This window comes from Oncorhynchus clarkii, chromosome 33 (assembly GCF_045791955.1).
Source record: "Oncorhynchus clarkii lewisi isolate Uvic-CL-2024 chromosome 33, UVic_Ocla_1.0, whole genome shotgun sequence".
In the NCBI taxonomy this organism is placed as follows: Eukaryota; Metazoa; Chordata; class Actinopteri; order Salmoniformes; family Salmonidae; genus Oncorhynchus; species Oncorhynchus clarkii.
The window spans coordinates 18,693,247-18,712,458 of record NC_092179.1 but is presented as its reverse complement, the minus strand read 5'-3'; the positions used below and the strand labels follow the sequence as shown (position 1 = coordinate 18,712,458).

The window sequence follows — 19,212 nt, the reverse complement described above, 5'->3', positions numbered from 1 at the left end:
TTCCATTTGCACAACAGCATGTGGGGGGGGGGGGGTTCTCCATTTATAAACTGTGATACTGTATTTACTGTCGTTGCTTTGGTCTTTTTCACTAAATTTCGTTCTTCTTTCATCACAACTGATGAGGAAGAGTGTAGCCACATCAACATTGCCAGACTTCCAGGAACGCTTGCGAAACAGACCACGCGGGGTTTGGGATTTGAGAATTTAATGAGAGAAAGGTTGGACTAAATTCCTGAGCTGTTCATTTTCTCGAAATCTAAAGACACAACCTAGATTCCATACAATGTCTTAAGTATTTTAACATGTTTTTACTCCGACCTCCTGAAATCGACAAATTGACACCTTTTCATTTTCGTCAAAACTACTTTATTTGGAAGGAATGCCTTTGATTTGCCCGCACATGCGCAGTTTGTCGTGAGACGCAACGACGTACTTCTACGTATGCGCTTTGCTAGACAAAGTCGTCATGACATCGCCCAGTGTGATCCGGGATTTCTATTGGAGGGGCAGTTTTAGCCTATCTTCATACTGTACTGTCTTTGATGTAGTGGTATCCTGTGGTTCGCTGTCCTAAACCAGGAAAAACAGTCGCGTAAGTCATTGTGAGATGGCTCAACAATTGTTATTAAAAGTAATTTGCAATCATCAGGGAACATTGAACTATGCAGATCTGGCAGATATTGGGGTGGGGCAGATATGATCTGCGCTCTTGATAAACTTGTTGAAAACGGTTTATGTTCTATAGCAGTGTGTAATGGAAATGAACGCATTTTTGCGAAAACGAAAGTTAGACGCTGCAAGGCTCAGCAATGTGATGGCTGCAATGATTTACATCTATGTAAATTGTATCTATTTGGGGACTGCAAGAATAGTATCGGAAGGTAAGCATAAAATGTGTTTTATACGATATGGGCTAAATAAACTGCGTTTAGACAGGCAATCCAATTCTGAACTTGTTTCCATAATCTGATCTTTTTTAGAGCTGATGTGATTGGACAGAGGACCAATTATTGAAAAAATATCAGAATTGGGCTGCCTGTCTAAACGCAACGATAAGACCAGAGAAGTCTTAAAGTAGGACAGTTTGTTTTGCATGGCCTGGTTAAACTCATCCGGGGCACCAGGCCATGCAAAACGAACTCGCCCAATGTTAGAATGCGTGCATACACATTAAATGTATCATTGCAACTGGTTATTACTATTATTACATTTGAGGTATTTCAGACCAAAACTTGAAAAGTCAACAGTGTTGAAAGATTCAATGGGGTTTAGATGTTGAATTAATTCAGCAAACTGAATTGTGCCTTGCATGTTTATTGACCTGTTTATTAACACTTTGACTCCCAGACGGACATGCCGCTTTGGCCATGACCTGCACTCTGAACACAACTCCATAGTTTTGAGAGAGCATAAACTTGAGACGCTGAGTAGACAGGAACTCCGGCAGCTATTATTACAGAATGACAACTCCCTCCTTCCACCGGTAAGAGCCAACCGTTTACCTCTAAGTGCTGATGTGGATCAGTGGAATATGTGTGTGTGTGTGTGTGCGTGCGTGCAGGGCCAGCTCCAGGCATAAGCGACATAAGCAAGGGGGTGGGGGAATCTATCGGATCTCAATTTATTGTTGGGAGTTAGAATAGTGTAATACACAAGGTGCAATTTCAAAATTTGTTTGTGTATCAGCAATTTTTCTCTTATTAGGTCAGTCATTGACAGTCACTCAATTAGTCATGTCAGCTAACCATTCTGAGATTGGTACGCTACGCTACAAGCCCACCTGTACTTCTTCCATGGGCGCCTTATCTCAGCTCACTGGTCACGATGGCAACACCCATCCGTAGCACGCGCTCCAGCAGGTGTATCTCACTGATCATCCCTAAAGCCAACACCTCATTTGGCCGCCTCTCGTTCCAGTACTCTGCTGCCTGTGACTGGAACGAATTGCAAAAATCGCTGAAGTTGGAGACTTTTATCTCCCTCACCAACTTCAAACATCAGCTATCTGAGCAGCTAACCGATCGCTGCAGCTGTACATAGTCTATTGGTAAATAGCCCACCCATTTTCACCTACCACATCCCCATACTGTTTTTATTTATTTACTTTTCTGCTCTTTTGCACACCAATATCTCTACCTGTACATGACCATCTGATCATTTATCACTCCAGTGTTAATCTGCAAAATTGTAATTATTCGCCTACCTCATGCCTTTTGCACACATTGTATATAGACTCCCCCTTTGTTTTCTACTGTGTTATTGACTTGTTAATTGTTTACTCCATGTGTAACTCTGTGTTGTCTGCTCATACTGCTATGCTTTATCTTGGCCAGGTCGCAGTTGCAAATGAGAACTTGTTCTCAACTAGCCTACCTGGTTAAATAAAGGTGAAATAAAAAAAAATAATTAAAAAAAAATAATAAAAAAAAAATTTGGGGTGTTTCTCCCATTCTTCTCTGCAGATCCTCTCAAGCTCTGTCAGGTTGGATGGGGAGCGTCGCTGCACAGCTATTTTCAGGTCTCCAGAGATGTTCGATTGGGTTCAAGTCCGGGCTTTTGCTGGGCCACTCAAGGACATTCAGAGACTTATCCTGAAGCCACTCCAGCGTTGTCTTGGCTGTGTGCTTAGAGTTGTTTTCCTGTTGGAAGGTGAACCTTTGCTCCAGTCCGAGGTCATGAGCAGGCTATCATCAAGGATCTCTCTGTACTTTGCTCCATTCATATTTTCCTTGATCCCGACTAGTCTCCCAGTCCCTGCCGCTGAAAAACATCCCCACAGCATGGTGCTGCCACCACCGTGCTTCACCATAGGGATAGTGCCAGGTTTCCTCCAGGCGTGTCGCTTGTCATTCAAGAAAAACCTCAATGTAGCTTATAGATTTAAATTGCACAGGAATTATACATTTACAGTACATTCAGAAAGTATTCAGACCCATTCCCTCTTTCCACATTTTGTTACATTACAGCCTTATTCTAAGGATCCGCCCCTTTTTTTCAATTTTCGCCTAAAATGACATACCCAAATCTAACTGCCTGTAGCTCAGGCCCTGAAGCAAGGATATGCATATTGTTGATACCATTTGAATGGAAACACTTTGAAGTTTGTGGAAATGTGAAAGGAATGTATGAGAATATGACACATTAGATCTGGTAAAAGATAATACAAAGGGAAAAAAAACGTTTGTTTTGTATTTTTTTATACCATCATCTTTGAAATGCAAGAGAAAGGGCATAATGAATTATTCTAGCCCAGGTGCAATTTAGACTTTGGCCACTAGATGGCAGCACTGTATGTGCAAAGTTTTAGAGCGATCCAATGGACTATTGCATATCTATTCAAAATGTTGTATCAAGACTGCTCAAATGTGCCTAATTGGTTTATTGATACATTTTCAAGTTCAGAATTGTGCACTCTCCTCAAACAATTGCATGCTATTCTTTCACTCTAATAGCTACTGTAAATTGGACAGTGCAGTTAGATTAACAAGAATTGAAGCTTTCTGCCCATATCAGATATGTCTTTGTCCTGGGATTTTTTGTTTGTTTCTTACAACCTCATGCTAATCGCATTAGCCTACGTTAGCTCAACCGTCCCTCGGACGGGACACCGATCCTGAAGAAGTTTTAAATGGATCAAATAGTTTTCCCTCCCTCATCAATCCACACACAATACCCCATAATGACAAAGCGAAAACAGTATTTTTTAGTTTTTTGCAAATCTATTTAAAAAAAACAACAGATACCTCATTTACATAAGTGTTCAGACCCTTTGCTTTGAGACTCGAAATTGAGCTCAGGTGCATCCTGTTTCCATTGATCATCCCTGAGATGTTTCTACAACTTCATTGGAGTCCGCCTGTGGTAAATTCAATTGATTGGACATTATTTGGAAAGGCACACACCTGACTATATAAGGTCCCATAGTTGAGAGTGCATGTCAGAGCAAAAACCAAGCCATGAGGTCGAAGGAATTGTCCATAGAGCTCCGAGACAGGATTTTGTGAATGCACAGATCTGGGGAAGGATACCAAAAAATGTCTGAAACATTGAAGGTCTCCAAGAACACAGTGGCTTCCATTATTCTTCAATGGAAGATGTAAAGGGTCTGAATACTTATGTAAATGTGATAGCTCAGGTTTTTCTTTTCATAAATTAGGAAAAATTTCTCAATCTGTTTTTGCTTTGGCGTTATGGGTTATGGGGGGGGGAGAGAATAAGGCTGTAATGTAACAAAATGTGGAAAAAGTCAAGCGGTCTGAATACTTTGAATGCACTGTATGGATTTTTAATGGTATTGTTTTGTCTTTATTCAACCCACCCGCCACACACCCGCCATTCAGCCACACCATATTTAATGACCTTATACCTGCCCTCCCCGCGGATATAACCACGGGGACTGCAAGTTAGAATTCAACCCGCATATTGCTACTTCACATTGCTACTTCACATTGCTACTTAAGAATAATTTAGCTAGTACACCATTGAAATGTAAATTGAAATTTTAACTTCTAATTTCCACCACAAAGATGTCACATTCTTCAAAATGAGCGACCAAGGTGCATTGAGTTCCACGTCTTTTTAATACAAAGTGAAACTAGAACCAAAACTTACAAAGAACGTGAAGTTGAAGTGCCCTAACACAAACAATATCCCACAAATGCAGTTGGGTAAAAATCCTACCTAAATATGATCCCCAATTAGAGGCAACGATTACCAGCTGCCTCTAATTGGGAACCACACAAACCACCAATCTAGAAATCTAAAAACGAAATAACCCCCCCAGTCACGCTCTGACCTAAACAACATAGAGAACCGAGGGCTCTCTATGGTCAGGGCGTGACAAAAGATGACCACAGGTCCACACACCGTTGAATGTCAACTTAAAATGGTCATGTTGTCTATTCTATTGTCTATTTCTTATGATTTCAATAGGTTTCCTGTGGAGGATTGACAGTATAATTTAAAACCACAGATTTTCCATTTCAAGTCAACGTTATCTGATATGTACACCTCCAATAATCTTTCTGGCAAGAAAGTAGACATTTCAATTCTATTCCCATTTTAGTACATTTATCAGCCAAAACATGACACCCACTCTGTATTCTAAAACATGTTGTGTCTCAACAGATAGCGGGCAACTTTATATGATCTAAAATCTAACATTTTTTATAATTGTCGTAAAAAATGTTAACCCTTTACACTCGTACCTGTATACATGTTGAAAATGGCAGATTTGGGCAAGCATAAATTGGAACGCAGTGGCTGTACAGTAAGATGCTGTACATGTTGTCAGACCTCAGGCTCTGTGCTTCACAGCGCTGTATGGGTTTTGACTGACAGACGTTCTCAACTTGAGCCCCGCGCGCGACACGAAGTTGCCCCCATCCTTCCCGCTAATTGGGCAACTTTTGTAAATGTTCTGTTGACTGAGTGAGAGAAATGCTGTTAAGTAAGAGGACTCAATGTACAATATCTTGAAATATGAGACGTTGAGGATTATAATAAATGCTGCTTTGATGTCATACAAGCAAGCCAAACACCTGTCCAAATGTGCACTTCACATTTTCTTATCATAAAACTCATATCATATACAGTGTCAACGTTTATGATCACTGTTTGTACAGTTACAATATGACATGGCATCCTACCCTGAACAGAATAAGCCTGTTTGTCCACTGTGCATTTATTTTGCTGCTGCACAGGCACGTGCATGTATTCATGAATCCTTTTCTATGTGCACCAAAATTACAATCGGTTTCCTGAACTGCAAAAAGTGAAAAGCCTGACACTGTGAGATCATATTTTATAACTTAGCTAGTCTTGTTGGCAATAGAACAAGCTTTCAAATCATGCACACCTGGCTCAGATTGCAATTGATAAAAATCGCTACAGATGGCTATATCGGTCAGGACTAGTAAAGGCCCAAATTGTGATTTTTCTTTTTTTAAATTCAAAATGTCTTGATTTTTTATTATTATGATTTTTTATTTATTATGATACTTCAGGGGGTGCGCAGCACCCCTTACTTCCCGCGGCTATGGGAAAAAACAATGGCGATGAGGCATTTATAGCACACTTCAGACAACCACGGCCAATATGACTGACTGTACAGCAAATGTTGCAATGGTAAAATGTTTGATACAATTTTCGCCTGACATTTTCACTCTAATTCCTGCCTAATATGTTGTATTTTTATTACCAATTTAGATATTTTGAATAATGTGAAAGGCATTTTGCACTGATTCATACAGTATAATGGTTTAAAAACTGCATTTGTATAGTATTACCGTTATAGCCACATACTCTACACTCCCGTTAAACAACTCTAAATCGCTTTGGCACAGTCATTACTTGCCAATAATGTTGCATAAACGTTTGAAAGGTCTATCATTTTTACTGAACACAATTAAATGCTTTCAATTGCCCACTTATAGGCATGACCCATTTTTAGGTAACTTTATTAACAATGTGACATTCTGCTTGAAATAACATGTAGGTTAATGAAATAATCGAAAGAAAAATGTGATTATTTATTAGCCTAGTGGTAGGCATATATCATGTGAATTAGGCCTCATGTAAAATCATTGTCAAAAGCGCAAGAGGTACTGTTGCATGTAGGTCTAGATTATTTATGGGTTGATCATATAGAAATATCAAAACATTCTTTCAACTCCAAAGAAATTGCCTGTCTATGGTGCCGGATCCACTGACTCACTGCCTTTTTCTATATCAAGACACCCGCTGGTAACTCTTATCTGGTTGGGACAGTTCATGACGTGTCCTGAACATCTGTCGTCTAGGTGTGATCCTTGCGACTAAAGATGCTTCTTGAATAGCTTTTTTATTGTCTCTATGCTCAGCATTTATGGACAATTGTCTACCCTGAGATGCTTTGTGGATACGACCCCAACTCTCAGACTCTCAAAGAAGAGGTCGTTGCCCTGATCAGTGAGATGCACGCCATCCCTAAGGTACTGCCCAGGGACACAGTACTTTATGGCAGAGTGGCAGATTGTGGGCATGCGCCTGTCACAGAGAAATGCAAACACCAGCTGGTTGACAGAGCGCTGTGCCATCTCTACGCGCTTGTTGATGTTCCCCATCCCACTGAAACATCCAACTCCTCCACTGTGGGATGTCAGAGTAGGTCACCGTTGTCAGATATCCAGATGACTACCTCCAAATCAGCTCACATCTGACGCAACAGGGCTGTCTCCTTTGTGTGTCCCACGTCGCTTCCACCGATGTGGATGACTATGATGCATTCACAGTCACACCTCGCCTTGGTGAGAGAGAATCATTCAGAACCTTTCCATTAAGAACAGGTCATCCATTTTTTGCTCTCCTGTAGTCATCTAGCCACATTGTGTAATCGCATAGTAAATATTTGCTTCAGTCTTTGTTTCCTTGCTCTCACCAATTTGCTTTGAGCAATGATCAGTAGGATAATGAGCTGGGATCTTATCAATAAATAAAATGCACAACATTGTGAGGGTTCACAAGGAGAGCATGTGTTAAGCTGTATGATAATGTTGAATAATCACTTTCTGGTGAAATTAAAAACAAAAAAACGACGTTTTAAGTGAGAGTAGGCATTGGTCTGAAGCCGAAAAATAAATGAAATTCACATGAGCACCACAATGCCTATTCCACCCATGCTCTACCAAGGTTTTCCAGCACACAGCTTTGACCTACTACAGTAGCTATGTTGGTATTGTACTTCAAACTGTGTAGGCAGGTTGCTTAGGATTCAAACCTTCTCAAACAGCCGAATTCATCCTCTTCAGGGGGATAATGGACTGTACAGTGTATTATCGTTGCATAACCATCTTTACTGCAAAAATAAATACAAGTACAAACAACTTTAAGCGACATCTTATTTTGACATTTTGACATCGGTAATGAACTGTCCATTGATCAGCACAGCAATTGATAAAACAGAACACTGTTTGAAACACAAGTGGTTCTGAGTCAATATTATGTATTAAGCCAACAGTTACATAAATGAAGAATCCAGACCACCACCTGTTGGGCACATACTGACTAAAAAAGGATGTTATTTTTTCAATGACATGTACTGCTAAAATAAAGGTTTAAGAAAGTACAGGGAGGCACCACATTGCTGCAAGACAAAACAGTTCAATCAAGCCTGATGGTCTTGTAAGTATAAAAGCAGAGCTTGCTTTAATTACATTTTTTTGAAAGCATGAAATGGTAGCGTAATGGTATAATGTCTGACTGTGGTGGGTGAAGAATCCAATGCTTTACCTTGAATGCGGTACAAACCACATTATTGTGGAAGCACCTGTTCTAAGAGTATGAATTAGGCTGTTTTATTCTCACTTAAAACATAATTTTTTATTTTTAATCTCTTGAATGTTTTGGCATTAAGGTCTTAAAACTGTAGAACTTCTACAATGGGTAAATATGTATGGAATGTTCTGTTCAAATTAATAGGGGTTCTGTCACAAAGTGATTGAATTTAAATGGATTTACCCAATAGCTCTGTGTGTTCATCTCATGCTTTCTTGCATAAACACGTATTTTAAAAGCCTTGTCACTCACTCTTTCAGGTGTGCAACTCTTATAACAAAGGCACTAGGCCATATGGCAACTGCCCGGATCAGGAGGGGTGCAGGAGACTTCACGTGTGTGACAGGTACATCAGAGGAACCTGTTCCTCGGGAGCCGACTGCAACAGGTGTCATGACTTCTTTGAGCCCCACCCATTGAGGACCCTGCAGCAGAGGGGAGTGCCAAATGATCTAATGGTGTCCATGTTGTCCACCTACCGAAACATTCAGGCCATGAAAAGTGAAGGTGCCGGCGGTGCTGCTTCTATCAACAGGCCCCAGAGCTGTCCTCAGAGAAACACAGGTAGACGGCTGCAGGAACAAACATCAGGGTTGTGTTCAGTGGGGAATAATGTTTCAGAACAGTCACTATACAGTGGGGCAAAAAGTATTTAGTCAGCCACCAATTGTGCAAGTTCTCCCACTTAAAAAGATGAGAGAGGCCTGTAATTTTCATCATAGGTACACTTCAACTATGACAGACAAATGAGAAAAAAAATCCAGAAAATCACAGTGTAGGATTTTTTATGAATTTATTTGCAAATTATGGTGGAAAATAAGTATTTGGTCACCTACAAACAAGCAAGATTTATGTCTCTCACAGACCTGTAACTTCCTCTTTAAGAGGCTCCTCTGTCCTCCACTCGTTACCTGTATTAATGGCACCTGTTTGAACTGGAAGACATACAAGACCACTGATAATCTCCCTCGATCTGGGGCTCCATGCAAGATCTCACCCCGTGGGGTCAAAATGTTTACAAGAACGGTGAGCAAAAATCCCAGAACCACAAGGGGGAGACCTAGTGAATGAACTGCAGAGAACTGGGACCAAAGTAACAAAGCCTACCATCAGCAAGGGCATTGAAGATGAAACGTGGCTGAGTCTTTCAGCATGACAATGATCCCAAACACACCGCCCGGGCAACGAAGGAGTGGCTTCGTAAGAAGCATTTCAAGGTCCTGGAGTGGCCTAGCCAGTCTCCAGATCTCAACCCCATAGAAAATCTTTGGAGGGAGTTGAAAGTCCGTGTTGCCCAGCAACCGCCCCAAAACATCACTGCTCTAAAGGAGATCTGCATGGAGGAATGGGCCAAAATACCAGCGACAGTGTGTGAAAACCTTGTGAAGACTTACAGAAAACATTTGACCTCTGTCATTGCCAACAAAGGGTATATAACAAAGTATTGAGAAACTTTTGTTATTGACCAAATACTTATTTTCCACCATCATTTGCAAATAAATTAATGAAAACTCCTACAATGTGATTTTCTGGATTTCTTTTCTCATTTTGTCTGTCATAGTTGAAGTGTACCTATGATGAAAATTACAGGCCTCTCTAATCTTTTTAAGTGGGAGAACTTGCACAATTGGTGGCTGACTAAATACTTTTTTGCCCCACTGTAGTTGTCTGCAAACCCTTACTTGGACGTATTTCTCTATGGACTTGCTTGCCAGCCAGGGTTGGGGGTAAATTCTATTTCAATTCCAGACCAGTCAATTAAATAAGTACAATGAAATTCCAATTCTCTGAAATGCTTTTCAATAACTAGGTTTCCATGAAACCTTTTTATGTGAGTAAAGTACAGTTGAATTCAGAAGTTTACATAGACTTAGGTTGGAGTCATTAAAACTCATTTTTCAGCCACTCCACAAATTTCTTGTTAACAAACTATAGTTTTGACAAGTCAGTTAGGACATCTACTTTGTGCACGACACACTTAATTTTTCCAACAATTGTTTACAGACAGATTATTTCACTTATAATTCACTGTATCACAATTCCAGTGGGTCAGAAGTTTACATACACTAAGTTGACTGTGCCTTTAAACAGTTTAGAAAATTCCAGAAAATGATGTCATGGCTTTAGAAGCTTCTAATAGGCTAATTGACATCATTTGAGTCAATTGGAGGTGTACCTGTGGATGTATTTCAAGGCCTACCTTCAAACTCAGTGCCTCTTTAATTGACATCATGGGAAAATCAAAAGATATCAACCAAGACCTCAGAAAAAAAATTGTAGACCTCCACAAGTCTGGTTCATCCTTGGGAGCAATTTCCAAATGCCTGAAGGTACGACGTTCATCTGTACAAACAATAGTATGCAAGTATAAACACCATTGGACTACGCAGCCATCATACCGCTCAGGAAGGAGACGCGTTCTGTCTCCTAGAGATGAACGTACTTTGGTGTGAAAAGTGCAAATCAATCCCAAAACAACGGCAAAAGACCTTGTGAAGATGCTGGAGGAAACAGGTACAAAAGTATCTATATCCACAGTAAAACAAGTCCTATATCGACATAACCTGAAAGGCCGCTCAGCTAGGAAGAAACCACTGCTCCAAAACCGCCATAAAAAAGCCAGACTACGGTTTCCACATGGGGACAAAGATCGTACTTTTTTTGAAAAATGTCCTCTGGTCTGATGAAACAAAAATAGTACTGTTTGGTCATAATGACCATCGTTATGTTTGGAGGGAAAAGGAGGAGGCTTGCAAGCCTTAGAACACCTTCCCAACCGTGAAGCACGGAGGTGGCAGCATCATGTTGTGGGGTGCTTTGCTGCAGGAAGGACTGGTGCACTTCACAAAATAGATGGCATCATGAGGAAGGAAAATTATGTGGGTATATTGAAGCAACATCTCAAGGCATCTATCAGGAAGTTAAAGCTTGGTCGCAAATGGGTCTTCCAAATGGACAACAACCCCAAGCATACTTCCAAAGTTGTGGAAAAATGGCTTAAGGACAACAAAGTCAAGGTATTGGAGTGGCCATCACAAAGGCCTGACCTCAATCCTATAGACAATTTGTGGGCAGAACTGAAAAGGCATGTGTGAGCAAGGAGGCCTACAAACCTGACTCAGTTACACCAGCTCTGCCAAGAGGAATGGGCCAAAATTCAGCCAACTTATTGTGGGAACCTTGTGGAAGGCTACCCGAAACGTTTGACCCAAGTTAAACAATTTAAAGGCAATGCTAGCAAATACTAATTGAGTGTATGTAAACTTCTGACCCACTGGGAATGTGATGAAAGAAATAAAAGCTGAAATAAATCACTCTCTACTATTTCACATTCTTAAATAAAGTGGTGATCCTAACTGACCTAAGACCAGGAATCTTTTTAAATTAAATGTCAGGAATTGTGAAAAACTGAGTTTAAATGTATTTGGCTAAGGTGCATGTAAACTTCCGACTTCAACTGTACATGTTGGATGAAAAATGTCATGACAGGCCTGGGAAAAATTTTTATTGGTAAACTTTCCAAATGTCGACATAAAAATATGCTGGACAACGTAAGTTATTATGCGAGAAAAGGCGGAAACGCTTTTATTCCCAAGTATTGAAGTAAACTTGGAGTCACGGGATGACATGTTGTGTGGTCCTCCCACTACGACTCAGCAAAGCATTCAGTTTATTAGGCCACAGACGAAACAAGTTATGATCAACTTCTCAGGGTGGTGAAAGTGCAAGGTGATACGCTTGATGCTCCTTTCCAATAAACATTGAGGGTTTTATTCTGGTGACATGATCATCAATGCTTGGCTGCCATTTGACAAATAAAAATGATCTTGCTCTTTTGTCCATAATAATCTCATCATGTAGACTGTACCCACAACTGTATATGCGAGCTGGTGGCTAGAGCGCACGTGCCAATACCTGAGTGGGCACATTCGCTATATAACGCAAAAATAATTATTCGGTACATGGGAATTTAACTGCAAAAGTAATGTTTTTGTGCACTATGTCATCATGCACAGCCTTTTACCCACAACAAGTCAATTTGATGGAAACACGTCTCTGGTGGGAAAATGCGCAGATAGTTTGGATGGAAACCTAGCTAGTGAGGAAAATGTGGAATTGGAATTTGGTTTACTTCATGAGTGAACTGGAATTGACCTCAACCCTGTTGCCAACTTTGATTTCATGTAACTAAATGTTTGTTTGTTAATTTGTTTATTTACAGTGAGGAATGAGATCTGCCTGTTCTTTGTCAAGGAGGACTGCAAACAAGGAGGTACATTTGACGAGGGAGATATTGTGTGTGGAGGCAGAGTGACTAGAGAGGATAGCTTTCCTATGTTTCCTTTGGCAGCTGCAAGGGCTTTGCCCCATTTTTACTCAGAAAGAAGCTATGGCAGCCGGCCGGGTATATGAGTTTATCTATAACTTTCAAGGTTGTCAGTAGATACACAATACAAACCCTGTGAAACCATAATTCAGGGACAAATCTGGCTGTTACCCAGGTGCAACAATGATACTCAGAAACATATTACATCTCACTGCAAACGTATGACTTTCAGAGAAATGCTCGAGAGTCCACTTCAAAATGCCCTACAAGTGGGAAGTGAACAGTGGACAGACTTGGTCAGCTCTGCCAGAAAACGAAGCAATCGAGAGAGACTACTGTGACCCTTCTAAGATACACAGGTACAGTATGTTGTTACGTCATACTTAAGGATAGACTCAGCAATTTCCGCAACAACTAAGAGCGTTGGAGCGCAAGCCTCAACTTCCCCGCTGTTTTGGTCCCGTGGCTACCACATTGTAACAGCGTGAAGCAAACCCGTGCACATGTGCAGATATATTACCGTGTGTGACTGTCCTGCATCTCGCTCATCTCAATATCTGCGGTGCTGCTTGTGGCAACGTCATTTCCCTGAGTCTACCTTTAACTAGCAAAAGTTTTTTTTAAACCATTAACCATTTTTGAACCATTTACATTTGTTATGCCTTCACAGTGAGGGAGCTGAGCGTGTGCGTTTCGACTCCATGAGCCGCGGGTTATGGGATGTTCGTCGTCTCTCCACAGTTTCCTCTGTGACCAAGCCCACATATGTACTCACCACAGAGTGGGTGTGGTTCTGGGAGGACGAGTACGGAAAATGGATCCAGTACGCATCCATCGTAAGTGGTGTGAAGCACTCAAACAGGCTGATGTGTTACGAGGACAATAATAGAGATAGTAAAACGTTATTCCCCTTGAATTTGAGTTTTTTTCTATAAATCACAGAAAGAGATGCACAGATTGTCGTCCATCACCAGTGAAGACCTTGAGAAAAGGTTCCAGGAGGATCAAAGTGCTGTGGTGAAGTTCACTGCAGGCCAGCAGTCTTATGAGCTGAGTTTCAGAGGTAACACATTTCAAACTCTTGAAAAACAGCTCTCATGTGCATCCTCTGTAATAATAGTAATAATAATAATAATATATTTGAGTTTACAGTTATATTTACAGTTAGAGTCTAAAAGGCTACTCTTATATACTACCGGTCAAAAGTTTTAGAACACCTACTCAGTTAAGGTTTTTCTTTATTTTTACTATTTTCTACATTGTAGAATAGTAGTGATGACATCAAAACTATGAAATAACATATATGGAATCATGTACTAACCAAAATAATTTTAAACAAATCAAAATATATTTTATTTTGTGATTCAAATAGCCACCCTTTGCCTTGACAGCTTTGCACACTCTTGGCATTCGCTCAACCAGCTTCACCTGGAATTCTTATCCAACAGTCTTGAAGCGGTTCCCACATTTGCTGAGCACCTGTTGGCTGCTTTTCCTTCACTCTGAGGTCCAACTCATTCCTAAACATCTCAATTTGGTTGAGGTCAGGGGATTGTGGAGGCCAGGTCATCTGATGCAGCACTCCATCACTCTCCTTCCTGATAAAATAGCCCTTACACATCCTGGAGGTGTGTTTTGGGTCACTGTCCTGTTGAAAACAAATGATAGTCCCACTAAGCCCAAACTAGATGGGATGGCGTATCGCTGCAGAATGCTGTGTTAGCCATGTTGGTTAACTGTGCCTTGAATTCTAAATAAATCACAGACAGTGTCACCAGCAAAGCACACCCACACCATAACACCTCCTCCTCCATGCTTTACAGTGGGAAATACACGTGCAGAAATCATCCGTTCTCACAAAGACACGGCGGTTGGAACCAAACATCTCCAATTTGGACTCCAGACCAAAGAACAGATTTCTACTGGTCTAATGTCCATTGCTCTTGTTTCTTGGCCCAAGCAAGTCTCTTATTGATATTGGTGTCCTTTAGTAGGGATTTCTTTGAGGCAATTCGACCATGAAGGCCTGATTCACACAGTCTCCTCTGAACAGTTGATGCTGAGATGTGTCTGTTACTTGAACTCTGTGAAGCATTTATTTGGGCTGCAATTTCTGAGGCTGGTAACTCTAAGAACTTATGCTCTGCAACAGAGGTAACTCTGGGTCATCCATTTCTGTGGCGGTCCCCATGAGAGCCAGTTTCATCACAACGCTTGATGGTTTTTGCGGCTGCACTTTAATAAACTTTCAAAGTTCTTGACATTTTCTGGATTGACTGGCCTTCATGTCTTAAATTAATGATGTACTGTCGTTTCTCTTAGCTAATTTGAGCTGCTCTTGCCATAATATGGACTTGGTCTTTTACCAAATAGGGCTATCTTCTGTATACCACTCATACCTCGTCACAACACAACTGATTGGCTCAAACGCATTAAGAAGGAAAGAAATTCCACAAATTAACTTTTAAGAAGGCACACATGTTAATTGAAATGCATTCCAGGTAATACCTCATGAAGCTGGTTGAGGGAATGCCAAGTGTGTGCAAAGCTGTCAAAGGCAAAGGATGGAATCTCAAATATAAAATATATTTTGATTTGTTTAACAATTTTGTGGTTACTACATGATTCCATATGTGTTATTTCATAGTTTTGATGTCTTCACTATTATTCTACAATGTAGAAGAAAAAAAGTAAAAATAAAGAAAAACCCTTGAATGAATTGGTGTTCTAAAACTTTTGACCGGTAGTGTGCACCCCTCAAATTACAGTACTAAAATCGGCAGCAGGTCGCCTAGATGTTAGAGATGTCGAACGGTAACTGTAAGGATGCTGGTTCAAATAGTTATTATTGTAATTACAGACATGACTCAATTTAACGAAAGATTTGGTACTATAAGGATGGTCAGACGACGTCCAGTCTTTGTTTCAACTGTGGACGCACAAGCTGCAAGAAGCAGGTAATATATGAATGGGAATGGACTGAGAATGAGTCTATGTTATGAATCCATTTGCATTTTTTATTACACCATTTCCATATTGACCTAATAGATTATTTTTCATATGTCATTTCAGGAGAAATGGAGCACGCAACCCCTCTCAGAATTTCAGAGCTGTTCCTGGATCTTGGGACAAGTCTGCGATACCTGACATTGGATACAAGGTCACTTGTTTACATGGGATTCTACTGCTTTGACTTGCAGGGAAGTCGAACATTTCCTTTCATTTGGTTTCAGCTGTGACAACCATTTTGTTTTCCCCCTCCTGCAGACAGTCACTCTTCTGAGTTCTGACAGGGACTATCAGAAGGTCCAGAGACTTTTCAACAACACCATGAGGGGCTTCCAAATCACCAGCATCGAGAGGGTCCAAAACAGGGACCTCTGGGAAGTTTTCCAGTGGTATGTTTACATCAACTCTCACACACAATCCTAGCATGTTACTTCCAAAATACTATGTAAACTCTCACAATCCCAGCATGCTACTTCCAAAATACTATGTAAACTCTCACACACAATCCCAGCATGTTACTACCAAAATACTATGTAAACCCTGGCTTGAACAAGATTATGGAGAAGCAGGAATTGAAAACCAGGGTGTGTAGAAATGGGTGTGTAGAAATGGTCAGGGTGTGTAGAAATGGGTGTGTAGAAATGGTCAGGGTGTGTAGAAATGGGTGTGTAGAAATGGTCAGGGTGTGTAGAAATGGTCAGGGTGTGTAGAAATGGTCAGGGTGTGTAGAAATGCTAGACACAAAATATGAGGTGAACTTCTCCTATATTTAAAGGTTTATTAGACAAGAGAGACATAGACATACATGTTCATATAAGAGGTCTTCAACAAATCTCACCCCCTCCCCTCCCAGGGGAGGGCTGACCTAAATACTCTTGCCTATCTTTTTTCACTGCCAAAGCATTAAATCAAGGCGGAGACCTTGGGGTCGAATAGACTATACATTTGAAACATCTTAATCGCTTAAAGACAACCATAGAACATTTTATGTCTTAGGGGCCCAGATACCAGTTACTGAGAGCTGCTTTACGGTGACCTCTGGCTTTACATATGGTACCTGGAGGCCAAATTCCAATAGGGAATAACCATCCAAAAATAGTATTCTTAACAGCAGCTAATGGTCATTTCCTCTTTCTCAGGAAAAGAGATTTGATGAAGAAAAACAACGGGGGTAAAAACAGCAAGGAGCTACATCTCTTCCACGGAACGGACCCAAAACACGTAGACGCCATTTGCAGAGATAACTTCGACTGGAGGCTGTGTGGAACCAATGGAACTACGTATGGCGAAGGTACCTCATGTTAACCAACTGTCAGAAATGTAGTCAGATTTTAGAAGCAGTCATGATCTCATTATAGTCAGTCATTTTGTTTTACTGATGATCGTCTCTGTTTGTTTAAGGGAGTTACTTTGCCAGGGATGCCAAGTACTCACACAGCTTCACCAGCCACTCAGGAGTGAGGTCCATGTTTGTTTGTCAGGTGCTTGTTGGTGACTACACAAGGGGTAATTCGGCGCTCCGTCGTCCCCCTCCAAAAGGTGAGGGAAGCCCCACTCTCTATGACAGCTGTGTGGACAATGTCCTGAACCCATCCATATATGTGGTTTTTGAAAAGCACCAGGTGTACCCCGAGTTCCTCATCAAATATGATGATGGCGTCATGCACTGGTCCACATCGGCTCCAGCTCCACTCAAGACTGTCTCTATCCAATCCACTTCCTTAACCCCAAAATCCAACCGGATTCAAGCCACAGCCCCAGCCACTACCCCAGCCAGGACACCCTCTCGTACGCTCACTACCCCAGCCAGTACCCCCTCTCACACTCTCACTACCCCAGCCAGTACACCCTCTCGTACACTCACTACCCCAGCCAGTTCCCCCTCTCGTACGCTCACTACCCCAGCCAGTACCCCCTTTCACACACTCACTACCCCAGCCAGTACCCCCTCTCACACACTCACTACCCCAGCCAGTACACCCTCTCGTACACTCACTACCCCAGCCAGTACCCCCTCTCACACACTCACTACCCCAGCCAGTACACCCTCTCGTACACTCACTACCCCAGCCAGTACCCCCTCTCACACACTCACTACCCCAGCCAGTACCCCCTTTCACACACTCACTACCCCAGCCAGTTCCCCCTCTCACACACTCACTACCCCAGCCAGTTCCCCCTCTCACACACTCACTACCCCAGCCAGTACCCCCTTTCACACACTCACTACCCCAGCCAGTACCCCCTCTCGTACACTCACTACCCCAGCCAGTACACCCTCTCGTACACTCACTACCCCAGCCAGTACCCCCTCTCACACACTCACTACCCCAGCCAGTACATCCTCTCGTACACTCACTACCCCAGCCAGTACCCCCTCTCACACACTCACTACCCCAGCCAGTACACCCTCTCGTACACTCACTGCCCCAGCCAGTACCCCCTCTCGTAAGCTCACTACCCCAGCCAGCACCCCCTCTCGTACCCTCACTACCCCAGCCAGTACCCCCTCTCGTGCGCTCACTACCCCAGCCAGCACCCCCTCTTATACATTCACTACCCCAGCCAGCACCCCCTCTTATACATTCACTACCCCAGCCAGCACCCCCTCTTATACATTCACTACCCCAGCCAGCACCCCCTCTCCTACACTCACGACCCCAGCCAGCACAGCCTCTCGTAGACTCGCTCCCCCAGCCAGCACCACCTCTCGTAGACTGGCTTTCCAACCCCCCACCCCTTCTCCTACACTCACTCTCCCAGCCAGCACCCTGTCTCCTGCACTTTCCCCTTTAACTGGCCCCCTATCTCTGGCTCACACCCGCTCAACAACCACTACTCACACACTCCCTGCCAGCAGTACCTCTCACTCACTATCCCCTTCATCCTCACTGAGCACACCTTATCACACACTTTCTCACTCATCATACTCCCCAACTTACACACAAACTCTCTCACACACTTCCCCCTCCACGTCAAGCAATTCTCCAAGCACACTCTCCCCCTCAGCAAGCAACCTATCTCGGGTGTTCTCTCCCTCGACAGGTGCCTTCTATCGTCCACTATCTACCACAACAAGCACCACTAGATCTCCTCCTGAGTCACTGTACAGTGTTCCAACAGCTCAAAGGAGGGACAGCAAAGAAAAAAACAAATGCCTTCTGCAATAATTTGCCTTTGTCAGGATGGAGCAGTAAGTAGAATGTTTTGATGGCAAACATCTAAAAAAGAAAAGAAAATGAGAAAGAAAATGTATTAAAATGATGAATGATCACTTCATTTGCGTATCAAAAATGTAGCATAGCTGTGTATCTTTACCTGTAAGGGCTAAATAACAGTAAAGCTGTTAACAACAAACCAGACATTTGTAATTTTGCACAAATATGAATTTGGTGAGCATGTTTCCTTTACACAGGTCTGCTGACACAGTCAATACATTTTGTAAATGAAACCAGTTTGATGTCTGTGTTTTAAACTGAATAAACTCAGAAAATCATTGATTGTCGATGTTTTTTGGACAAGCCTACTCTTTTCTAAGAGATTTGGAAACACCCTCATGT

The 19,212-nt window shown here is 42.0% G+C and overlaps 1 protein-coding gene across 2 annotated transcripts; it reads left to right on the top strand.

Moving 5' to 3' along the window:
* Positions 1–481: 481 nt before the first annotated feature.
* LOC139393165 (protein mono-ADP-ribosyltransferase PARP12-like) lies at positions 482–19,150 on the top strand. 2 transcript variants are annotated; one of them, XM_071141564.1, is made up of 13 exons: positions 482–884; positions 1,351–1,486; positions 8,577–8,880; positions 12,539–12,589; positions 12,876–13,002; positions 13,314–13,479; positions 13,586–13,706; positions 15,504–15,600; positions 15,716–15,803; positions 15,911–16,041; positions 16,792–16,943; positions 17,054–17,191; positions 18,698–19,007. In XM_071141564.1, exons 1-13 carry the CDS (start codon positions 700–702, stop codon positions 18,820–18,822), a joined length of 1,821 nt encoding a protein of 606 aa, XP_070997665.1. In that variant the 5' UTR covers positions 482–699; the 3' UTR covers positions 18,823–19,007. The 2 variants fall into 2 exon arrangements, with proteins under 2 accessions (XP_070997665.1, XP_070997664.1); XM_071141563.1 differs by having other exon boundaries at positions 17,054–19,150.
* The last annotated feature ends 62 nt before the right edge of the window (positions 19,151–19,212 follow it).